We start from the raw sequence: 23440 nt of genomic DNA, 5'->3' as shown, positions 1-23440 counted from the left end.
ATGCAGACACAGGTACCCCGAATTAGCATCCTGCCCGCCGTTGATCCAGCTGAGCACTCCAAAGTCAATGGTGAGCCTCATTGCCTTCCGGAGGACTATGTGATTTTGTGTCCCTAGTTTTGTTTTATTAAGATGTTGTGGGGTCTGTCCCAACATCCATCTCAGTGTTATAGAGGCTTCATAGACAGTCAGTCAGTTAGTTAGTTTTGAGTCTCTCATCTATGTATATATGTAAATATTCTATTTTGGGACTCGAGTTGCCTTTTAGGCCAGGTTTATCAGTTAAGTTATTTTATGTCCTTGCATTGCATGGAGTTATTCTGTTGAGTTAGGTTTCCGCTGAGTTAAGAAAGCCAGGCCAAGGGTTCGCTTGGGGCCATCAATGGTCTTCGAGTGCCGGCCACGTCCAGGGTGTAGGCTCGGGGCGTGACATTGGAGAAGCGATACAGAAAGAGGAAGAAGGACTTACACATGACGTTCGTCGGCCTAAAAAATACTTACGACAACGTCTCAAACTATGTATTTTGGAAATGCTTGGAAGCTAGAGGTGTCCATGTGACATAAGCAAGGGTGATTAAGGACATGTAAAATAGAGCCAAGACTCGGATACAAACAGTGCGAGCGGAGAGGACATTTAGAGCAATTACTAGCTATGATGGGTTTGTACAGAGATTAGCTCTGAACCCATTTTTATTTGTCTTAGTGAGGGATGAATTGACATGGAATCTCCTCTTGAGTAAAACATTGCTTAATATCAATAAGGGTGACTCAAGAGTTAATTAGTAAACCATTTGCTTTAACTGTTCAAAATTTTAAACCTAAAAAAATTAAGCAATTTTATGGTTTTAATTTTGTTTACATTAATAGTGAAGATTGTAAAAAAAAAATAGTACAAAATTTATATAAAATATTGTTTATTTATTATAAAAAATTAAAACTTTAAATTGAACAACTCAAACTTCATATTAATAAATAAATTTTTTTACAATAACATCCAAAGTAACGCATTACAAATCTTATTCACTAGAAGTATTTATAAATGACTAACTCTTATAAATAATAATATTATCCTATAAAGTTAAAGATTTCACATATTTTAAAAATACTATACTAAAAGCAAGTAATCGACAATTCAAAATTATTAGTACTATCTTTGCATGTATAGGTACTAGTGGCCAAATAAATGTTTTGCACATACGTAATATTTATTCATGAATTTATTTTATAAATTGTGTCAATTAAATAAATTTAAAATTATTTAAGCTACATTATTTTTATATATTTGTAGGATAGTAAATTATCTCATTAAGTGTAAATGAATACTTAAAGATCATGTTTCTTTCTCCCTACCTTCTTATATAGAATGAGTACTATACTAAGTATAATTCGAGTGATCTCCGTAATTTCAAATTTCTATTAAGTTTAATTTTATTTCTTTTCTAAAAATAATTGTACAGATGTTTGTATCGTGACAGGGCTAAAAGAAAGAGGATGACCGAAAGCAAGTAAACAAAAGATAAGAAGAATTTAACAAAGGGAAATAAAAATTATTAAAGAAAGAAGTCCACAAGAAATCGGAAGAGAAATAAAATTTTACAAACTGACAAGTTTCAGACTGACGAGCAGAGGAGTTCTTCATGACGATCGGATTCTTCAGAGATCTAAGCTCCTCAATCTATTCACTTGTTAAAAAAAAATAAAAAAATTTAGACAATTTCTTGATTTTTTTATATATTTTTTTCTCTTAATCTTTTAAATTTCGATCATTAATTTCCTCTAGACCATGTTCAATCAAAACAAACCATATGTGACATACTTAAATTGTGGACTTTTGGCAAGCGATGAAGAGACCATGAATGACATAATACCTCAAAACTTGGAGTATGACATAGTGACTTCAAAAATTGTCAAGTGCCAAAATTCTCTATACGTAATCATATAACATGTTTTTCTTTATTTATTTTTTAAAAAAATACTTATGTTTGATATTTATTTTAAGACTCAATTCATTTTTATTCATGTCAGAAATTTTTTATTTTAACTTTAAATAAAATTCAATTCTGATTAAGAATGAAAAAATTGATAGCAATATAGTATATATTGAGATTTGAGAGGTAAATGTGTGTAAAATAAATTTAAATGAAATTAATTTGTAAGTGTTGTTGAAAGTAATTAATATTGGTTATAAATAAAAGTTAACCCATAAGAGTTTAAATAAGTGAAAACTGAGTATATATTTATAAGATTACCTTAGCTTAGTAATGATAATTTTGGTATCTAGAAAAAAGAAACTAAGCATTAAAATTCTCCGCTTTCTCATTTTGGAAGTTTTTAATTCGATATTTGATTTTTATATTAAGATGGAACCTCATTAAATTCGAGATCCCATCATAATTAACCTAACTCTATAATTCATATTCAAGATTTATATTTTAAAAATAAAATAAAATAATTATTTTATCATAATTCTTATTCAATTTTTTCAGAATATAATTTATATACATATAAATATTTATAATTTATTTTCAATTATGAATTTCAAATTTCATACAAAATTATATGGAATGAAGTAGACCACAGTACCTATAATTGCAATATTTCTTCAAATTTGTAGGTCAGTACAATTAAAATAAAAGAAGTAAGAAACTATTTTGTTCCAGCAAAAATAAAAATATCAGATAATCTTTCTATATATTTTAATTTTGGCGGACAAAATAATTAAATATATATTATTGGTAAGAGATGATAACTTCACATGTATCTTATAAAAAAATTAAATTAAATTTTAAACTTTTTTTTTTTTATAATTTTAATTTAGTTATCTCACATCTTTTTAGTTTGTTTAAAAAAAAAACGTTTTTTTTTAGTTCTAACTTTTCACATATATATCATAATTGGAACAATAATATTTTAGTATGCTTTACATATCTTTAGTTTAAGACTATAAAATTATCTTCTAGACTTTCTTAAATATTTTGAATAAAGTTAAAATCAGACAAATAAATTGAACGAGCGGAGGTGAAGACATGTGTCAAGCAAGGAGGTTGCACTAGTACACCTGTTAGCTCCATTGTGAGACAGATAAACTTCGATACCCACAATAAATTACACGTCACGTGTCTGTATGTAAATATAAATAAAAAGAGGCAAATTCTCTTATATTTTTTTGTTTTCTTTATGTCTTTTGCAAGTTTGGTTTCTTTGATAATTTGAAGAATTTTTCAAAAGTAGAGACAAGTGACAAAATCTTGAAAATGAAGGTTTGTTCTAGTTCTTTATAACTTTTATAATTTAATTTAATTTTTCAATATGTTAACAAAACATCTCTAAAATGTATAATTTTTGTGTATTATATGCATGCCTAGTTTTTACTTAGTGAAAATAGTTTCTCCCTTTGTTTTAATTAATTTATATATCTTGACTTATTTTGATTTGACTTGGAAGATATTTGAGTCTTGTGACAAATTAAAACTAAAAATATTTTAAATGTATTAAATATCTCTAATTTTTGTTCTTAACTATACTATTTGGAAAGTTTGAAATTAATTTTATTGCTTAAAAAAATGATTAAGGCACAAGTACTAGACTATGATCGAAATTCCTGACACACCCCTCAACTAAGTTAATATTCTATTACCCGAATTTTTTTTTTTTGTAATTTGTATCTCTTTTTAGCTTACGTGGCGTCCAAACATTCCACAGAGTGCCACGTAAATCAAAGGTGTACAAAATTACAAAAAAATAAATTCGAATACTAGGATCTTAGTTTATTAAAGGTGTATCTTTGGATTTTGGTCATATAGTTTAGGAGTACTTTTGTCTTATCCAAGAAAAAGACAAAAAAAGATTGACTTATTTTTAGTGTTTTTTACTTTTAAACTATTTTTAGTTTTGAGAGCTTTTGAATAACTGTGAAAGTGTTTTTAAACACTTTTTTAAGGCTGTAAGAGTACCAAAAACTCAAAAAGTTAATGGTTTGTGTTTTCAACTTATGACTTTTAACTGATAAGACAATAAGACAGGAAAAATAAGTTTAATTTTAAGTCAAACAAATTAAAACAGAGCGAGTAACTATTATTGACCACTACTACCACCAACCAAATATAGGAAGAAATCTCTTAGAAATGATGACATGTGCTTATAATTTCATTTTATGTGTCTTAATTTGACTAGATGTGATACACGTTCCTCAATTTTTGTATCTTGAGGTAATATAGGAAGTCTTTCACTAAAGATAAGCTTAAGATCGAGTTTAAGTTCTATACACCAACAAAATGATCCTACTAAATTCTTTTGAAAGCCTAGATAAATGTTGCAAGATATCTAATTTTGATAATAAGATAAGTACCCGCCATACTGCAAAAGGTGTGACATGATAGTTGAAACAGGCACATTTAAAAAAAAAAAAGTCAATAAGACAAATAAATTGAAACGAACTAATATGATTATTGTTTTTTGTTAAGACAGACAAATCGAAACAGATTAAATATGTAATGGTGGTTGTTTTTTGTTAAGACAAATAAATTGAAACAGACTAATTATGATTATTGTTTCTTGTTAAGACAAATAAATTGAGACAAGACAAAATATGAATATTGTTTTCTGTTAAGACAAACAAATTGAAACAAATTAAATATGGTGGTTGTTTTTTGTTAAGACAAACAAATTGAAACATACTAATTATGATTATTGTTTTTTGTTATGACAAACAAATTGAAATGGACTAAATATGGTTGTTGTTTTTTTTGTCAAGACAAACAAATTGAAACAGACTAGTTATGGTTATTGTTTTTGTTAAGACAAACAAATTGAAATGGACTAAATATGGTTATTGTTTTTTTGTCAAGTCAAATAAATTGAAAACGGACTAAATATGGTTATTGATTTTCGTTAAGAAAAACAAATTGAAACGGACTAAATTTGGTTATTGTTTTTTTGTTAAGACAAACAATTTGAAACGGACTAAATATGGTTGTAGTGTTTTTGTTAAGACAAACAAATTGAAACACACTAATTATGATTATTGTTTTTTGGTTAAAAAAAACAAATTGAAACGGACTAAATATGGTATTGTTATTTTTTTTTTTGAAGGTTCATGAGAAAAGGTCTCACTCTCATGCAAGTGATGAGGAGAAGAAAGTTACTACAAGAAAGCACAAGGCTGAGGCGGCGCCAAAGAAGTCGAAAATCGCCAATGAAGGCGAGGATAATGATAAGGTTAATGGGCGATCGAGTGTTGCGGATGTGGCAGCTGAATTTGAGAAGTTTTGTAGAGAGACAAGAGAACATCTCTCCATCAAACAAATGCGCGAAATTCTCGAAGCCAATGCCCGGGATGCTTCAATAGCTGATGAGGCTGTTGTACCTAGATGGTTTGTCACATTTATCTTTCTTAATTGTTATGCTTCTTTTGTAGTGTTTTTAAGTGTTTGAGTTGAGAGATCTTTTGGAAACAGCCTCTCTACCTCCATGAGGTAGGGGTAAGGTTCGTTAAGTCAGGAGGCGGGAATAGAGATAGAATGCTACTGATAGACATTATATCATGACGTAATAGCCAACTTTAAGGTTTGTGTACACTCTATCCACTTCAAATCCCATCTATGAGATTTTACTTCATATGTTGTGTAGTTTAGTTTAACTCTATCCTCTTTCGACCTCGGACTTCACCCGTGGGATTGGGGGATTTCACGAGGTATGTTGTTATTGTTTGTTTGTTTAAGTTACGCACTCTTGGTGTGTAAGATTTTGCGCTTAGTAGGCTAGTTACCATAATTTTGGTTGAATCTTTTACACTATTAACATAGTTTTAGCTTCGTTTTACGATGTTACTTTCTCTAACTAGTGTGTTTTCAATTTTAGGATCTGTTCTAAAAAAGTTGACTTAGAAACTATTCAACTTTGAATTTTTCATTTTGATCCGTCGAGATACTTGCTATATAGACACAAATGTTTGGTCGTAAGCTAAATTTATGTCATACGCTTTCCTTTTTAGTTTGTTCTAGGAAGTCAGACTTCCTTACTCGGAAACAATTTAGCTTTGAACTTTCATTTTGTTTGAGATATCTATAGTCACATAAATGATTTTCACGTCGTCAAATCATGACGAGTTCGAATTGGATACAAATTTATATTTTTGGATACCTATTAATAGGATTTCGATTTACACGTTCTTATAAAAAGATTTTAAGTGTTGCAACAGTTCAGTTTATGATATGTTTTGTTACTGAACTATGCTTGTTAGAGAATGTTATATGAAGTGAACTTACTGAACTATGCTTGTTAGCCAAGACATACTATTCTATGGTCCTGTCGGCGATTGTCCAGTTTGTGGTGGCACGTTAGAGTTTTCTGGCGACGGCTATCATTGCCAGGGAGCATATAGTGAGTGGTCCAGTTGTGTTTACAGCACTAGGTCTCCACCAAGAAGAGAAGAGCCTACAAATATCCCTGAATCTATTGGAAAAACTCCCGTCTACGATGTAATGTGCCAAACACTTCTTTACATTCATAACTAGCTGTATAATACGGGTACGACGATCTAAATCGATTGTTTGTTCATGTTAATATGATAGCTGATTGAGAAACATAGAGACCCGAAAAGTCGCCCCAGGCGGGAAATAGCTGTAGCAGATAAACCATTTGTAGGAATGATGATTGCTCTTGCAGGCCGTCTTTCTCGAACCCATGTATGTGTATATACATTATTTCCATATATTTATGTTATTAAAGTGCGTTGGATCATTGTTTTGGTATGACATGAAGACTTCTTCTCTATAGCAATATTGGAAGAAAAAGATCGAGAAAAATGGAGGGAAAGTGGCTAATTCTGTTATTGGTAATGATCCAAATCTTATGTTAATTTGATGCAATGCCTTCAATCGTAACCTTAAAAACTAAAATGGCTTCGTTATGGCAGGGGCAACGTGCCTTGTGGTTTCTCCCTCAGAGCGAGATCGTGGTGGCTCGTCTAAAGTAGCTGAAGCAGTGTATGTACATGTAAAGATTTTTTTGCATGAATTCGATTAGTTTTGGCGATAATATCTTACAGCTAGGTGCTGTACGTTCCTCAGGGAGAGGGGTATCCCAGTAGTGAGGGAGGCTTGGCTGACCGATAGCATCAAGGAAAAACAAGCTGAAACGTTAGATGCATACGATATTGCAAGTGATATTGCGGTAGAAGGGAAAGGTCTTGCACTAGATCAGCAAGATTCCAGTGTCGTAGCACTTGAAACCTTAACAGCTGAGGTACTATTTCAAGCTTTTGAGTTCAATAGTGATTGGTTTCCTTTTTCGATTTTTTAGATAGAAACTGTACTCATTTGCCAAAATTGGTTTGACATGGTTGTAGCTAAAAGTGTTTGGAAAGAGAGGTGTGCATATTGACAGTAAGCTGCAGAATGAAGGTGGAAAAATATTAGAGAAAGATGGCATATTGTACAATTGTGCTCTCACTGTTTGTGATCAAGGGAGGAACCTGAACGAGTACGGATCAAGAACTAATATTTTCTTTTATAATTTCAAGGTAGTAACTAATAGAAATGTTTAAAATGGTGTAGCTTCTGCATTATGCAACTTATTGTGGCACGAGAGAACCGCTTGTACCTTTATTACAGAAAGGGAAAAATTGGTGACAGCCCCAGAGCAGATGACAAGCTGGAGGAATGGGAAAATGTGAACGATGCTATTAGAGAATTCGCAAAGCTCTTTGAAGAACTGACGGGAGGTCAGTTCGAACTCTGGGAAAGAGAGAAGAAGATTCATAAGAAAAATATGAAGTTCTTCCCTATTGATATAGTATGTGCTCTCTTAACTTCCTGGAATCAAGTATATTTGGTGTTTCGATAATTCAGTTTAAAGATAACGATGTGGTGAATTGTAGGATGATGGCGTTGAAGTAAGGTATGGTGGACTAGGCCTTAGGCAACTCGGGGTTGCTGCTGCACATAGTAAGCTTGATCCGAAGGTAGCAAATTTAATGAAAGTCCTCTGTAGCCAGGAGATTTACCGGTAATGTCCTTTAAGATTACTCTTTTGTTGTTTGTTTACATGTGTACGCGACTCTTACCTTATCTGTTGAATGAAGGTATGCTCTAGTGGAGATGGGATATGACTCACCTGAGATTCCTATCGGGATGGTTACTGATCTTCATTTGAGAAGATGTTAGTCTTTCTCGTCTTTGTGCATTCTCCGTTGGCGATTGCTATTAACATTTTAAGTAACTTTGTAACCACACAGGTGAGGAAACCCTCAAAGAATTTGTGGAGAAACTGAAATCTTCAACGGTGACGGGGAACAAAGCAGACGCCTTTTGGGCTGATTTCACCCAGAGATGGTTCACTCTCATACCGACTACAAGGCCCTTTCCCTTTAAAGACTATGAAGAACTTGCGGACCAAGTAAATTGCATATCAGTGAACAGTTCATTTTTCGTTTGCGGGTTTGAGTTCCTCTCTTATAGACTTGTCAGATGATAATTTATTGATGTGTTTCTCGTGTTGTGAAAATTTAGGGTGCTTCTTCTTATGAGGCTATTCGAGATATCAATACCGCCTCCCGTCTTATAGGAGATATGTCAGGCTCAACGTTGGATGATCCTCTTTTTGAGCGTTATGTGAAGCTAAACTGTTCTGTTTCACCCCTTGAGAAAGAGGAAGATGATTACAAAATGATAGTGAAGTACCTGGACAAAACTTATGATCCAGTGAGAATCGGTGATGTCGTAAGATAATTTCGTTTCACTCGATCTCCTAAAGTCTGAAGTTCATTTTGGATATCGATTTATGACAAAATAAGTGAAGCTTTGATCTGAAGTGAGGTTATCTGTTTTCTTCAGAGCTATGGTGTATCGGTTGAGAATATCTTTGCTGTTGAAGCAAGTGCATGCCCCTCTCTTGATGACATCAGGAAATTGCCCAACAAGGTTCTGCTATGGTGTGGTAAGTAACTCTTAGATCAAGATTTCGTCTTATTATAGAGACGAGTGAACGGATTAACGACCTTAAAATAACAATACGTACATTACTTGCTCTTTGCTAACAGGGACTAGGAGTTCAAATCTATTGAGGCACTTGCAGATGGGGTTCTTGCCCTCAACTTGTTCACTTCCTGTACCAGGATACATGGTATGTGCGGGCATGTAACATTTGTTTTTGTAGAAATGATGTCTGTTATTTTCTGTAGTCTGTTTTCCTTTTCGGGTAGGGAATACCTTCTTTGGGGTTTATATTTTGTTTTTTGCAGTTTGGAAGAGCTATCGTTTGTTCGGACGCTGCAGCAGAAGCAGCCAGATATGGATTCACAGCTGTAGATAGGCCAGAAGGTTTCTTGGTTTTGGCTGTTGCCTCGCTAGGAGAAGAAATCCAAGAGTTCTCAAGTCCACCTGAGGTACAATAGAAAATGATGCTAATTGATTTTCTCTTACTTGTCAATGAGGATCTTACTTAGTATTGAACGCCGATAGTCGAGGCTGGCTGTCCCCCCTATCATCCAGTGTCTTAGGCTCTTGGCCAACTCTTTTCTTGTGTCAAACTAGTAGAGTAGGCAGTTAGTATACCGATAGTCGGCTGCCCGTCCCTATCATCCCGTTTCTTAGGCTCTTGGCCAAGTCTTCTTCTTGTGTCCGTGTCTCTCTTTTGTCTGGTCTTAGGTTCTTACTCAACAATTTTCTCATCTCCGTATCTCTCTTTTGGCTTGAACTTGTGATTCGTGATAGCTACTCATATGCGCCAAAGTAACTTGCTCACATGCTGGGTCCCTAAACTTGCTAGCTATTTCTATAAGACTCCGGATTGACTCGGGGCTGGAGCAAGTTGGCCTGCGGAATTAGGCTGATGCCTAAACTTGCTAGCTACTCCTTAGGACTCTGGATTGACTCGGGGCTGGAACGCCTAAACTTGCTAACTCTACTCCTCTAAGACTCTGGACGAACTCGGGACTGGAGCAAGTTGGTGTGGGGTATAGAGCTAACATCAAATTTTGCACCAAATGCAGGACACTATATCTCTGGAGGAGAAGGGGATTGGAGCTAAAGGGCTTGGCAAGAAGAAAACAGACGAGTCAGAGCATTTTGTGTGGAAGGACGACATTAAAGTCCCTTGTGGCAAGTTGATTCCATCAGAGCACAAGGAAAGCCCTCTCGAGTACAATGAATATGCTGTATATGATCCACAACAGGTACTTATATAATAAGAAGAGAAGATGGTCTAAATTGAAGTTTGAAAGTTAAATATATATGATCTTTCGTTTTATCTCATAGGTAAGCATAAGGTTCTTGGTGGCGGTGAAATACGAGGAGCAAGACGTGGAGTATGAAGCAGTTGAGCAGCCCGAGGGATAACCAACATTATGGGAAGAAAGTGAAGGAAGACCAGAGAAGGGCTGTACATGGACATTTTGCCTTTTCTCTAATCAAGACTTTGTTATGGGATTTTGTAGTACTTTTTGGGGCATAGGATGTGGGAACTTGTGTTTGTTAAATGTTAAATAAATCATTATGAAGTTTGTTTTTGTAGTTGTGGATGTTTGGTTCTTGATCCTGGTTAGATGGTTGGGCACAATTGTGTATATATTGCAACTAAGTGCTATAGTATATGCTATGTGGATGAAGTGTTATGTTCTACATCTTTTTTTTTCTTAGTCCATGTGTTCTTATGATTATTATGTTTTTCTGGTTTGATCCACCAATTAGAAAGTTAAAACTATGCATGAACTGTTAGTATGGGTTAGGTCGGCCTAGTTTAGCTTAGCTAGCCCAATTCAAGGTTGGACTACTATTTTTGAAGTCCATCAGAGAATGAGACCAGTGAGGCATCTTCTTTTTTGATCCATCATTGACAAAGTTAAAACTATTCATCACATGAGCTATCAATATAGGTCAGGCTTTGTTCGGCCATGGTTAGGGTTAGGCTTTTCGGCCGGTCAATGTAGGCTTGTTCGGCCGGTTAATATGGGTTAGGGTTAGTCGGCTAATATGGGTTAGGGTTGGCCTTGTTTGCCGGTTAATATGGGTTAGGGTTGGGCCCGATCAATACGTAGGCACATATTAGGCTTGTTTGGTCGGTTAATATCGGTCAGGGTTAGACTTGCCGGTCAATATGTAGGCTTGTTCGGTCAATCAATATAGGTTAGTGTTAGGCTTGTTAGTTGGTCAATATGGGCTAGGTTAGGCATGTTTGGCCGATCAATGTAGGCTTGTTCGACCAGTCAATATAGGTCAGGGTAAGGCTTGTTCGATCGATCAATATGGCTAGGGTTAGGCCTGTTTGGCCATGCTTGTTTGCTTGGGTTAGGGTTAGGCTTGTTCTACCGGTCTTGTTTGGCCAGTCACTATGGGTTAGGGTAAGATTTGTTAGGGTCAATTAGGTTTTTTCGGGTCAATATGAGTTAGGCTTGTACCTTGCCCAATTTAGGTTTGAAGCTCATTTAAGAATGAGACTGATGCACTTTGCCCAATTGAGGTTGGACTATAATTCTTAAAGCTCATTTAACAATGAGAGCAACCTATGTATGGTATACATCGTAATCTCAAGATCAGATATTTGTGCATTTTTTCAATATGTTGTACACTTAAGTTGGTCCAAACATCCGTGTTTTAACTATGTCACTATTTTGTTGTTATTTTTTTTTTTTCCGTTTGTTGTCATTACTCGTACGTTTTTTGGTACTGTGCTTCTCTTCATTTCATATTATTTCATCCTTGTTATCGTTCTCATTTTTGTACTCCTTTTTCCAATCAATTTGTAAATGATTCTGTTTTAAGTCAAGGATGCATAAAAAACAATCTATCTATACTCTCTATCTATACTTTTACGAGGTACGAATGAAATTTGTTACATTCCATCAGTTTCAAACTCCATGATAAAAGAACATATGTTTCCTTAATAGGCAGCCCTACGTGTAGCTCACGCGCGTATGACAACATTTCTCCTGTAAATTGGATTCTTTCAAACTTGAAATCCATTTCTCCTTGTAAATTCAACTTTCAAATTCTCAAATTTCGATTCTTTCAAATGTTTTCCGATCTCCTTATTACCTTCGATCTCTAATCAATTTTTCATTGAATTAACCAAAAATCCCCAATTTCTAGGGTTCATATCTACTGTCAAACTCACCTAATCCACCAAAAAAAATGCTCAAAAGCTTCAGAAAGATCCATTACTTAGGACACTGTTCATACGATTTTTTCTAAAATCAGCTTTTTTTCTGAACACTCTTTTGAGTTCTGAGCAAAACCCAGAAAGTTTATTGGCTAGTTTTGTGGTTTTTCGGAACACCCTTTTGAGTTCTGATCAAAACCCATAAATTTGTTTGGTTAATTGTGTGATTTTTCGGACACCCTTTTGAGTTCTGATCAGAACCCAGAAATTTTCTTGTTTTTTTTTTCTATAGGATTGAAGATGTATAGCAATTTTAAGGAGCAAGCAATTGAGTTTGTAAGGCAAGCAGTGCAAGAGGACAATGGTGGAAACTATGCCAAGGCATTTCCGTTGTATATGAATGCATTGGAGTACTTTAAGACCCATTTGAAGTACGAGAAGAATCCTAAGATTAAGGAGGCAATTACCCAGAAATTTACAGAGTATTTACGCCGGGCGGAGGAGATTCGGGCTGTGTTGGATGAGGGTGGGAGTGGGCCTGGTCCAAATGGAGGAGATGCAGCTGTGATGGCTAAGCCTAAGACTAAGCCCAAGGATGGTGAAGATGGGGAGGATCCTGAGCAGTCTAAACTTAGGGCTGGGCTTAATTCAGCAATTGTTAGAGAGAAACCTAATGTGAAGTGGAATGATGTTGCTGGATTGGAGAGTGCCAAACAGGCGTTGCAGGAAGCTGTCATTTTGCCTGTGAAATTCCCTCAGTTCTTCACAGGTGTGTGTATGCTTTTGTTGGATTGTTTTTGTGTTATTGTGGTGTTTTGCTAGTAAAGATTGTTGCTTTAATTGATGGTTTGCTTTGTGATTATGAAGTAGCTTAAACACAATTGTTTTTTGGCATAATACATAAACAGAAGCTCAAACTTGGTCTTAGCTAGCTAGTAAGCTCTCCAACCTTGCATATGCACATCTAGACACTTCAACTCGTCTCCACTATGTCCGTTAAACACTCCAACTTACAAAATGATCATCTAGACATCTCCTAAGTCAGCCGAGGTGTCTTGGTGTGCACTCTCAAAGTTGGAGTGCTTACTTGCTAGGTGAGATCAAGTTTGAGTGTATTGTTTATGTATTATGCCTTATTTCTTTTGGGTAAAGGAAGTAGAAATAAGTCAATAAGATGTTAGGTGTTGTTAAAGGGATTATAGTGCTTATTATGCAGTGGGAAGTGGGAAGTGGGAACTACAGGCAGTTATACACAGAGTTTTATGTTGCAAACCAAACACTTTCGACTCCTAGTTAGAAAGATTTTCACTTATGTCAGGGTTACATGGGTTCCAATAGTTATAGTTTTTAACTTATAGAAAGAAGTAAGTTTGAGTCTTTACCTATTGAATGTTTTAAACCGTTTCAATTTGGGGAACACTAAGTGCCAGGTTAGTCTGTGGATAACTGAATATGAGTAGAAAATGAAAATGCTTTCTGTTGAGCATGTGTAGGAGTTCTTAGAGTATTAGTGATGTTGTGGATGAGTTATTTTCTCTACATTCGAAATGCCTTACAACTTTTAAGCATTTGTCTGTGTGCGTTTTGAAATGTGAAGTTTGGCAAAGAAAGTGGGTATTCTTTGCCTGTGACTGCGTGGTTGTGAGCAAATTGTCTTATATATTTGGGAGACTGATTGGTTAATTGCATTGGTACGAGAGGTGATCTCCGAGTAAATCCCACAATTTCGAATTTCTCTTTATAGTTGGCCCACGATTCATGTTACAACTCCTCCTAGCTCAACCAAAAGAGTTGTAGTGGGATAAAAATCATTAAGGCAAAAAACATGTGAATATTATGTTCTTTTTCTCTTCGTGGTACATTAGAGATGGTTGAATAGTTTATCCATGTGTGCATCACATAACTTGAGTAATTTTTTGGGTGCTTTTGTTCACACCAATTTGAGTGCTTTTTTCTCCTTTCTCATGTACCTACAGGCAAGAGACGACCATGGAGAGCTTTTCTTCTTTATGGTCCTCCTGGGACAGGGAAGTCTTACTTGGCCAAAGCTGTTGCTACTGAAGCAGAATCCACCTTTTTTAGGTATTTGTCCTCCTACTTGCAATTGTGTTTGTTTATAATGTGTCCATTTTACTGCAAAATGGAGCTATCAACTTCAGATCTTTCCTGATTCACTGCCGCTTTTATTTTGGAAAAAAACAAAGGCTGTATTTAAATTGCAAATTTGGTACATTATATCACCTGTCATTAGTAAACGAAAAAGATCTTGAGCAAAATGAGAATCTTCTTAGCAGCCCTAAAGATTATAAAGGAAAATTATAGAATATCAATGCTAAAAAGAAGTCTGGGGAGAAGATGCAACCGATTTTGGCCATATGGTTGTTAGGTTCTTTATTTTATTTTCTGTATAGTTTATCTTTTGGCCTTCCTTTCCATAATTTGTTATCTGTATAGTTTTTATGACCTATCTTTCTCATAATTTGTGTTGATTTTCTTCTTTTTATAGATGATGTTTTTATGTAATCTGGCTCCTTAATCAAAGAATCAGAAGTAGTAAGGAACATAAAGGGCTCAATCACTAAATACAGAATGTGGTTCAATATCCAAGTCAACTAGGAAATTTTTACATTGCCTGTGTTTTCCTTTTTGGAGTGTGGGATGGTTCTTGTGCCTTTTGAGTTGGCTGATGTAAGCCTCTTTATATACTCAATATGTCCAGAATGTTTTGTTTTGTTTAAATCGTAATTAACTCCTGCTAATTTAACATCTTGGTCATGATCCATGAGTTAAGGGCTTTGTAGTTTCATGGGTGTTGCTCGTTATTTGTTGTGGGAGGTGATTGCTTATTAATTATACTTCCTCCATCCCAAAATAAGTGTCACCTTGGCAAAAATCACATCCATTAAGAAATCAATAAAAATAATGTGTAGTTTACTAAACTACTTTATTTAATAAATATCTCCTGAAAACTGAACACTACTAAGAAGATGGAGTATAAGGATATAGTTGAAAAAACATACTAATTTTGTCTTGAATTCCTAAGGTGACACTTATGTTGGGACAATTTTTTTTGCTAAGGTGACACTTATTTTGGGACGGAGGGAGTAGTATTTATAATAGCTTTATTTTTGTTGAGGCTTTGTGATTCTTTTGAATATCTTCTTTCCATGAGGTTCTTTTCCTTCATAAATGTCATATCTGGGTTGTCCCCCTCGGTGGTGTATCACTTGCAGATCTATACATCTAGGACAGAATGTGATGTTGGAATTGGTTGATAAACATACTCTGGTATCCAAGGGTGTTTAATGTTTTGTTTTGGTACCAATTTTATAGAGCAGCCGTGCCATAGAGGAACACATCCAGCCTTAGTGATAATATCAATGGCTTTGCATGTGCATCTTAGGAAGTATTCAGGATGTGAAGGCTTTAGTCTAGGTCTAGCATATGGGGATGACCAATGAGCAATTTTTTTTGGATTTTATGGTTCTGCATCTCAGCATTATCCTGATTTTAACCTCTGGATGAGATCATCTTGTATATCTCCAGTTTGTTAGACACATCTCACTTACTGCCAACGCAAGTGATGCTAACCCATGAATCTTAAGATCAGACCAGTACATCATGCAATATGTTGATGTAGAGCAGAGTCAAATTGAACCTTCAGCTAAGGCCTTGTTTGTGATTGCAGTAATTTCAATTACAATTCAAAGCTTACAATAATAAAATTTCAGTAGGATTATACAATCAGGATCCATCAGTTTTGTTTTGTTGCAAAGACTTCCAATGGAGGTCAACATGTAGAGCTTTTGCTTTGTAGTAGTTGTTCTTTTATGCTAACCCCGCCAACAACAAAAAAATCTGTCCTGTCACCGGACTCCTGTGGGGGTTATTGGGGTGCCAAACATTTCCTGAGTTGTGAAAACCAAGGGATAGCATGTGAAATCATGCAATATGTTGATGTCTTTCTAGAAGCAAAAAGTAATATGTATAATGGCCTTTCCCCTGATTTTTTGATATTCTCTGCTGCCATTATGTGGGAGATTTCAAGATGCCTGTGTCCTCGATAGTCGAATGATCCTATACCTGCAAATGTTCTAATCTCTGCGGTTCTCAGTGGTACTAAATCTTCCATTTGCACTATTGATTTCTCTTTTAAACTTGCACGTAACCATCTTGATGGATGCATATAAACATGAGTTGCTTGCATGAATATAGTCGTCATGTGTCTGCTCTTTGTCAGCTATTTTTTCAGTTTCCCATTTTCAAGAACTTACGCTGTAAAGTTGGCGAGTGCCAACTGCTATTTTCATGCAGCGTCTCGTCATCAGACCTTGTATCCAAGTGGATGGGTGAAAGTGAAAAGCTAGTTTCAAACCTTTTCCAAATGGCTCGTGAAAGCGCTCCCTCCATTATATTCGTTGATGAAATTGATTCCTTGTGTGGGCAGCGAGGAGAAGGAAACGAAAGTGAAGCTTCTCGACGTATTAAAACAGAACTCCTTGTGCAGATGCAGGTAATTGATCTATCATAGCTATTATGTGGTTCCTTGAACTGTCATAACCAACTTCAACCTATCAGAAAGAAAAGAGGAAGAGAAACCCCCCGGCTATAGATTTCTTTTTCTTATTTTTTTTTTTTTCAGGGTGTTGGTCACAATGATGATAAAGTTCTTGTACTTGCGGCAACAAATACACCCTATGCCCTAGATCAGGTGAAGAATGATCTGCACTTTAAAGTTGTGGATCTTAGAAATTTATTGCTGACGGAAATTGTCCTCTACAGGCTATACGGCGAAGATTTGATAAGCGTATCTACATTCCGCTCCCAGATTTGAAGGCACGGCAACACATGTTCAAAGTAAATCCTGTTCTGTGATTTTTCTTGGAAAGTGAAGTTCAAAAAGGAAATATACTACAACCCTTCGGGGTGGCCCAGTGGTTTGAGCTTGGAACTTTCATGTTGGAGGTCTCAAGTTCGAAACCCCTTGCCAGCGAAAGCAAGGGGTTTTGCCTTCTGGGTCGAGCTCGTCGCACCAGGCTTGCCTAGTGCGGGTTACCTCTCCTATGTGGTTTGCGAGCTATTGCATAGGAGCGGGGGTTTTACCCTGTGCGCACCCAAAGGGTAGCGGCTGCGGGTTTCCCTTGTCATCCAAAAAAAAAAAAAGGAAATATACTGCAAGTCGACTTGTGAGAGCTAGAGTTATTTAGATTGGCTTGTTACACGTGCAGGTTCATTTAGGTGATACCCCCCATAACTTGAGCGAGAGTGACTTTGAAGACCTGGCCCGTAAGACAGAAGGTTTTTCTGGTTCAGATGTTTCTGTTTGTGTAAGTCTGGACCCTAATGAATTTGACTTTATGCCCAACATGTTGTTTGTGAGTTTGTAGTTGGAAGAGACCCTTTCTTCTACACCAATCCACTTGAACTTGCTAAACACTGAAGGAAAAAAGGGGGCAATTCCTCTTTATTCTCCTAATATATTTATATACCTTCTCTTCTTGGACAGGTCAAGGATGTGCTATTTGAACCCGTACGTAAGACACAAGATGCTGTGTTCTTTACTCAGACTTCTAATGGTACCTGGATACCATGCGGACCAAAGCAACAGGGTGCTGTGCAGACAACTATGCAGGAGCTTGATGCTAAAGGACTTGCATCCCAGGTAGATATTTGGGATACATTTATAGTTCGAGATTACTGCCATAATTAATTTTTAATCTGGTCACTTAGCCAAATCTTGTGCTTGTATGAGTTTTAGCTGGAATATATTGGGGCCGGGGCCTACAACTGCACACGTCTGGAAACTTGACTTATTTCAAGTCACTAGTAATGCAATAATTAAATGTGATTCTAACGTTACTGTTTGCACATCATATGGTTATACTGAAGTCTGAACTAAAATGTAAGAAGATATTGTGCCTTTACTGAACTACATCTGCCTATGTGTCAATGACTCAATTCTGAATAGCTTGATTACCCCGAAAAAGGAAGAATTAGTAGCTAATATTAGAATCAAACAGTAATATACTCAGTGTGATCCCCACAAGTGGGGTCTGGGGAGGATAGTGTCCTTACCCCTACCTTATGAAGGTAGATAGGCTATTTGCGACAGACCCGTGTCTCAGTAGCTGATATTAGAATCATCTAGTAATGTTTTAGTATGAAGTTCTAATTTGGCTTTGGATAAATTGTCCTCTTTAACGGGCAGGACTAGTTAAGCATCTTGCTGATTAATGCCTTTGCAGATCATACCGCCCCCCATTACAAAGACAGACTTTGATAAGGTTCTTGCTCGTCAAAGGCCAACAGTTAGTAAATCCGACCTTGAAGTGCATGACAGATTCACAAAGGAGTTTGGAGAAGAAGGTTGATGAGATTGATGTATACTGCTACACCTGGAGTTGCCATGATTTGTGTTCTTTCTCCCCTCTACTTGTCTGAAAAATTTGCGTTATTCAAAGGCTCTTCAAATGGGAAATTGTCATTGTTTACCTTCTTGGATTGTATTAGTTTTAGCTTTGCATGTATTTATTAATGTCAAGACAGAACATTTTGCTAGTCTCTTTGTTGTATTCCTTTTACAATTCTATTTGCAGGCAGTTAATTCACAATTTGTCAGCAAGTGCTGCTAATAGTAACAACAAAGCTGGTAACCTCTCTTTTCTTGTGGCCAACTTATTTAGAGTGTAGTTAAAACTCACGTGCCGAGGGAGCTTCCTCGGCTTAACTAGTAAAGTTGTTGTCATGTGATAAGGAGGTCACACGTCGAGCTGTGTCATCATCCATAGGAAACAAGAATAGCAGTAACGCCTTCAAGTGTGTATTTGACCTTTTAATTCTAATTTCAATATTGAATGAAGGTGGTACGCTGTAGTGGAGATGGAACTGATCTTCATTTTGAAAAGATGTTCTTAGTCTTAGGCTCTTGGCCAACACTCTTTTCTAGTAAAATAAAATATCCCTTTGCTGATTTTTTATTTGTCACTGTTTGACTTGACACACCCATAAAGAAAATGATTATCGACAAAAAATTTCGGAAATAGGAAACATAATAGACAATGAGGTTCTATATCTATAGTTTTGATAATTGCGCTCCATAGCTATAGATTTGTTACCTATGGAGGTTGTGGTTGCATATTTTTCGTCCGTTTGTATACACAAATAGGGTTAGTCCATACAAATTCTGAATTTATACATTTAGAAATTTTTCAAAACTCCGTTTTGTATATTTCGCTTGCCAATATATAAATAGGGTAATTTATTATGATTTTTTCATAAATCGTATACAAAACAACTAGGGTAAATATATATATAATTTTGAATTTTATACAATCAGAAATCAAAGTGTACAAATTCTGGAATTATACAAATAAGATAAATTATACAAATCATGCTAATAGCAAGATTGAGCAAAACTATAGCGGTGTGTAACTATAATATTTAATATGATTTAAATATTTGCTATTTTGCATAATTTGTAAAATAAAAATCTATTTTAAAAATACGTAACAAGTAAAATGAACTGTATGAGTTATGAGTGAGATATATTTTTGAGTCATTTCATTTTTAATTAGCAACATTTTTGACCTTTTTCCGTTCCTTAACAGCAGCCCTTGGTGTATGACAAAAACACTTTCCCCTGTAAATTTCAACGTTCAAACTCACAAATTACGATTCTTTCAAATGTTTTCTTCTTCCATAATCCAACCTTCGATCTCTAATCAATCTTTTTCTTAAATCAAAACCAAAATCCCCAATTTTTAGGGTTCCTAATCCACCCAAAAAAGCTCAAAATCTTCAAAAAGATCCATTACTCAGAACACTGTTTATATGATTTTTTTTTCTTAAATCAACTTTTTTCGAACACCCTTTTGAGTTCTGATGAAAACCCATTAATTTTCTTGGTTAGTTTTGTGGTTTTGCGGACACCCTTTTGAGTTCTGATCAAAACCCTGAAATTTGCTTGGTTAATTTTGTGGGTTTTTTTTTTCTATATGATCGAAGATGTATAGCAATTTCAAGGAGCAAGCAATTGATTACGTAAGGCAAGCAGTGCAAGAGGACAATAGTGGAAACTATGCCAAGGCATTTCCGTTGTATATGAATGCATTGGAGTACTTCAAGACCCATTTGAAGTACGAGAAGAATCCTAAGATTAAGGAGGCAATTACCCAGAAATTTACAGAGTATTTACGCCGTGCGGAGGAGATTAGGGCTGTGTTGGATGAGGGTGGGAGTGGGCCTGGTCCAAATGGAGGAGATGCAGCTGTGATTGCTAAGCCTAAGACTAAGCCTAAGGATGGTGAGGATGGGGAGGATCCTGAGCAGTCTAAGCTAAGGGCTGGGCTTAATTCAGCAATTGTTAGAGAGAAACCTAATGTGAAGTGGAATGATGTTGCTGGATTGGAGAGTGCTAAACAGGCATTGCAGGAAGCTGTCATTTTGCCAGTGAAATTCCCTCAGTTCTTCACAGGTGTGTGTATGCTTTTGTTGGATTGTTTTTGTGTTATTGCTGCATTTTGCTAGTAAAGATTGTTGCTTTGATTGATGGTTTCCTTGTGATTCTGAAGTAGCTTAAACACAATTATTTTTTGGCATAATACATAAACAGACACTCAAACATGCCCTCAGCTAGCAAGTAAGCACTCCATCTTGACACTTCAACTCGTCTCCACTCTGTCCGTTGAACACTCCAACTTACAAAATGATCATCTAGACACCTCCATAATTTATGAGCTACATCAGTGCAGGGTATCCACGAGACATAGTGGGGGCAAGTTGTAGTTTTTAGTTGCCAGTTGAGAGCTGAGGCCAAGTTTGAGTGTCTGTTTATGTATTATGCCTTAGTTTTTTTTTGGGTAAAGGAAGTAGCAATATGATGTTAGGTGTCGTTAAAGGGATTATAGTGCTTATTATGCAGTGGGAATTATAGGCAGTTATACAGAGTTTTATGTTGCAAACCAAACACCATGGAGTATTAGTTAGAAGACACTTATGTCATAATTGGGGTTACATGGGTTCCAATAGTTCTAGTTTTTAACTTATGGAAAGAAGTAAGTTTGAGTCTTTACCTATTGTACATTTTAAACCCTTTCAATTTGGGGACCACAAAGTGCCAGGTTAGTCTGTAGATAGCTGAATATGAGTAGAAAATGAATTGCTTTTTGTTGAGCATGTTTAAGAGTTCTTAGGTTATTAGTGATGCTGTGGATGAGTTAACTTCTCTACATTCTAAATGTCTTTCAACATTTGTGTGAGCGCGTCTGTGCATGTGTTTTGAAATGTGAAGTTTGGTAAAGAAAATGCTGAAGTCTACAATGAAGAAGGCTAGGCTGCCAAAGGGCCTTAGGTACAATTTTGGGAGTCTCATGACTAGATTCCTGAAGAGCCTCGATGTGAAGGAGGAAGTTCTTTGCCTGTGACTGCATGATCTTGAGCAAATGGTCTTCTATACTTGGGTAACTGATTGGTTAATTGCATTGCTTAGCAATTAGAGACAGTTGGTTGTCTGGCTTTTTCTTTTGAAGTATGAGAGGTGAACTCTGAGTAAATCCCACATTTTGGAATTTCTCTTTATAGTTAGTCCAGGATTCATGTTACAGCTCTTCCTAGCTCAACCAAAAAAGTAGTAGTGGGATAAAAATCATTAAGGAAAAAAAACTTGGTGAGTAATATGTTCTTTTTCTCTTTGTGTTATATTAGAGATGGTTGAGTGGTTTTGCAACGTGTGCATGACATAACTTGAGCAATCTTTTGGGTGCTTTTGTCCACAACAGTTTGAGTGTTTTTTTTCTCCTTTCTCATGTACCTACAGGCAAGAGGCGACCGTGGAGAGCTTTTCTTCTTTATGGTCCTCCTGGGACAGGAAAGTCTTACTTGGCCAAAGCTGTTGCTACTGAAGCAGAATCCACTTTTTTTAGGTATTTGTCTTCCTACATGCAATTGTGTTTGTTGATAATGTTGTCCATTTTACAGCACATAGAAGCTATCAACTTCAGATATTTCCTGATTCACTGCAGCTTTTATTTTGTAAATACGAAAGGCTGTATTTAAATTGCAAAATTTGTACATCATATCATCTGTCATTCGTGAAGAAAAAAAGATCTTGAGCAAAATGAGGATCTGCTTAGCAGCCCTAAAGATTGTAAAGGAAAATCTCAGAATACCAATAAGAAGTCGGGGGAGAAGATGTACCATTTGCTTGTTAGGTTCTTATTTAATTTCCTTTATAATTTTTTTTTTGGCCTTCCTTTCTCATAATTTGTTATCTTTATAGTTTTTATGACCTTCCTTTCTCATATTCTCTTGTTGATTTTCTTCTTTGCATGAATGATGTTTTGATGTAATTTGGTGCTTGAGTCAAGAATCAGTAGTAGTAAGGAACGTAAAGGGCTCAATCACTAAATATAGAATGTGGTTCAATATCCAAGTCGACTAGGAGTCTTTTACATTGCCTTCGTTTTCCTTCTTGGAGTGTGGGATGATGCTTGTGCCTTTGCATGGAGTTGGCTGATGTAAGCCTCTTTATATGCTCAGTACGTTCAGAATGTTTTTGTTTTGTTTGAATCTTAATTAACTCCTGCTAATTTACCATCTTGGTCATGATCCAATATCCATGATGTGGAAGTGAGACTTGCCGCACAAGTCATTCCTAAGAAGGAAAGTTTTAAGTATCTTGGGGCTGTAATCCAAGGGAGTGGCGATATCGACGATGATGTCACACATCGCGTTGGGGCTGCTTGGATGAAATGGAGGCTTGCCTCTGGAGTATTGTGTGATAAGAAAATTCCACCGAAACTTAAAGGTAAGTTCTACAGAGTGGTAGTTAGACCGGCCTTGTTGTATGGAGCGGAGTGTTGGCCAGTTAAGAACGCACATGTTCATAAAATGCATGTTGCGGAGATGAGGATGTTGAGATGGATGTGTGGGCACACTAGGAGCGACAAGATTAGGAATGAGGTTATCCGGGAGAAGGTGGGAGTGGCCTCTGTGGTGGACAAGCTGAGGGAAGCGAGACTGAGATGGTTTGGACATGTGAAGAGACGGAGTGCAGACGCCCCAGTGAGGAGGTGCGAGGTAATGGTGGTAGAGGGTACGCGGAGGGGTAGAGGTAGACCCAAGAAGTATTGGGAAGAGGTGATTAGACAAGACTTGGCTATGCTTCACATCACCGAGGACATGACTCTAGATAGGAAGGAGTGGAGGTCGCGTATTAAGGTTGAAGGTTAGTAGGGTTAGCGGGTTGTCTTCCCTTGCGAAGGCTTGGGTTGTTAGCGTTTGGAGCAGTCCTAGCCTTTTGCTGTTTACTGCGTTTCACTCCCTATATCTTTCTTGTTATTGTCTC

General features: G+C 36.2%; 3 protein-coding genes across 5 annotated transcripts in view; all 3 read left to right on the top strand.

The window, feature by feature from the left end:
* On the top strand, window positions 1-10450 carry LOC102581644 (poly [ADP-ribose] polymerase 3). The gene is made up of 18 exons (XM_006349075.2): window positions 1-99; window positions 5092-5372; window positions 6284-6479; window positions 6573-6686; window positions 6778-6835; window positions 6917-6986; window positions 7071-7245; window positions 7349-7482; window positions 7557-7794; window positions 7880-8007; window positions 8084-8160; window positions 8237-8397; window positions 8511-8720; window positions 8835-8937; window positions 9041-9123; window positions 9242-9385; window positions 9992-10174; window positions 10257-10450. The coding sequence occupies exons 1-18, from the start codon at window positions 1-3 to the stop codon at window positions 10335-10337; spliced, it is 2535 nt and encodes an 844-aa protein (XP_006349137.1). The 3' UTR covers window positions 10338-10450.
* A 1310-nt stretch (window positions 10451-11760) lies between these two features.
* On the top strand, window positions 11761-18759 carry LOC102603396 (protein SUPPRESSOR OF K(+) TRANSPORT GROWTH DEFECT 1-like). 2 transcript variants are annotated; one of them, XM_015309470.1, is made up of 9 exons: window positions 11761-11813; window positions 12389-12865; window positions 14073-14178; window positions 16411-16609; window positions 16739-16807; window positions 16879-16953; window positions 17325-17423; window positions 17603-17758; window positions 18342-18467. In XM_015309470.1, exons 2-9 carry the CDS (start codon window positions 12397-12399, stop codon window positions 18465-18467), a joined length of 1299 nt encoding a protein of 432 aa, XP_015164956.1. In that variant the 5' UTR covers window positions 11761-11813; window positions 12389-12396. The 2 variants fall into 2 exon arrangements, with proteins under 2 accessions (XP_015164956.1, XP_006349119.1); XM_006349057.2 differs by lacking the exon at window positions 11761-11813 and having other exon boundaries at window positions 11941-12865; window positions 18342-18759.
* Window positions 18760-19659: 900 nt separating this feature from the next.
* LOC102603061 (protein SUPPRESSOR OF K(+) TRANSPORT GROWTH DEFECT 1) overlaps window positions 19660-23440 on the top strand; it is a 7045-nt gene continuing 3264 nt past the window's right edge. Inside the window, exons 1-2 of one of the 2 annotated variants that reach the window (XM_015309471.1) lie at window positions 19660-20569; window positions 21911-22016. In XM_015309471.1, the coding sequence (XP_015164957.1) occupies window positions 20101-20569; window positions 21911-22016 (575 nt within the window). In that variant the 5' untranslated portion in view covers window positions 19660-20100. The remainder of the gene's footprint in view (window positions 20570-21910; window positions 22017-23440) is intronic. The other variant, XM_006349056.2, reaches the window with a different exon arrangement.

Source organism: Solanum tuberosum, unplaced genomic scaffold (genome assembly GCF_000226075.1).
Source record: "Solanum tuberosum cultivar DM 1-3 516 R44 unplaced genomic scaffold, SolTub_3.0 scf00101, whole genome shotgun sequence".
In the NCBI taxonomy this organism is placed as follows: Eukaryota; Viridiplantae; Streptophyta; class Magnoliopsida; order Solanales; family Solanaceae; genus Solanum; species Solanum tuberosum.
Note: the sequence above shows the minus strand (reverse complement) of the source record. Positions and strands in the feature narration are given on the sequence as shown.

What these genes read in the sequence shown, in the direction of transcription:
- LOC102603396 (XM_006349057.2), top strand. Translation starts at nt 12,397, where the DNA reads ATGTATAGCAATTTTAAGGAGCAAGCAATTGAGTTTGTAAGGCAAGCA. An exon ending in GTTCAGATGTTTCTGTTTGT is followed by an intron (nt 17,424 to 17,602) that starts GTAAGTCTGGAC and finishes CTTCTTGGACAG; the next exon opens with GTCAAGGATGTGCTATTTGA. An exon ending in CTAAAGGACTTGCATCCCAG is followed by an intron (nt 17,759 to 18,341) that starts GTAGATATTTGG and finishes ATGCCTTTGCAG; the next exon opens with ATCATACCGCCCCCCATTAC.
- LOC102581644 (XM_006349075.2), top strand. Translation starts at nt 1, where the DNA reads ATGCAGACACAGGTACCCCGAATTAGCATCCTGCCCGCCGTTGATCCA. An exon ending in GAGGCTGTTGTACCTAGATG is followed by an intron (nt 5,373 to 6,283) that starts GTTTGTCACATT and finishes TATGCTTGTTAG; the next exon opens with CCAAGACATACTATTCTATG. An exon ending in TCTAAAGTAGCTGAAGCAGT is followed by an intron (nt 6,987 to 7,070) that starts GTATGTACATGT and finishes TACGTTCCTCAG; the next exon opens with GGAGAGGGGTATCCCAGTAG.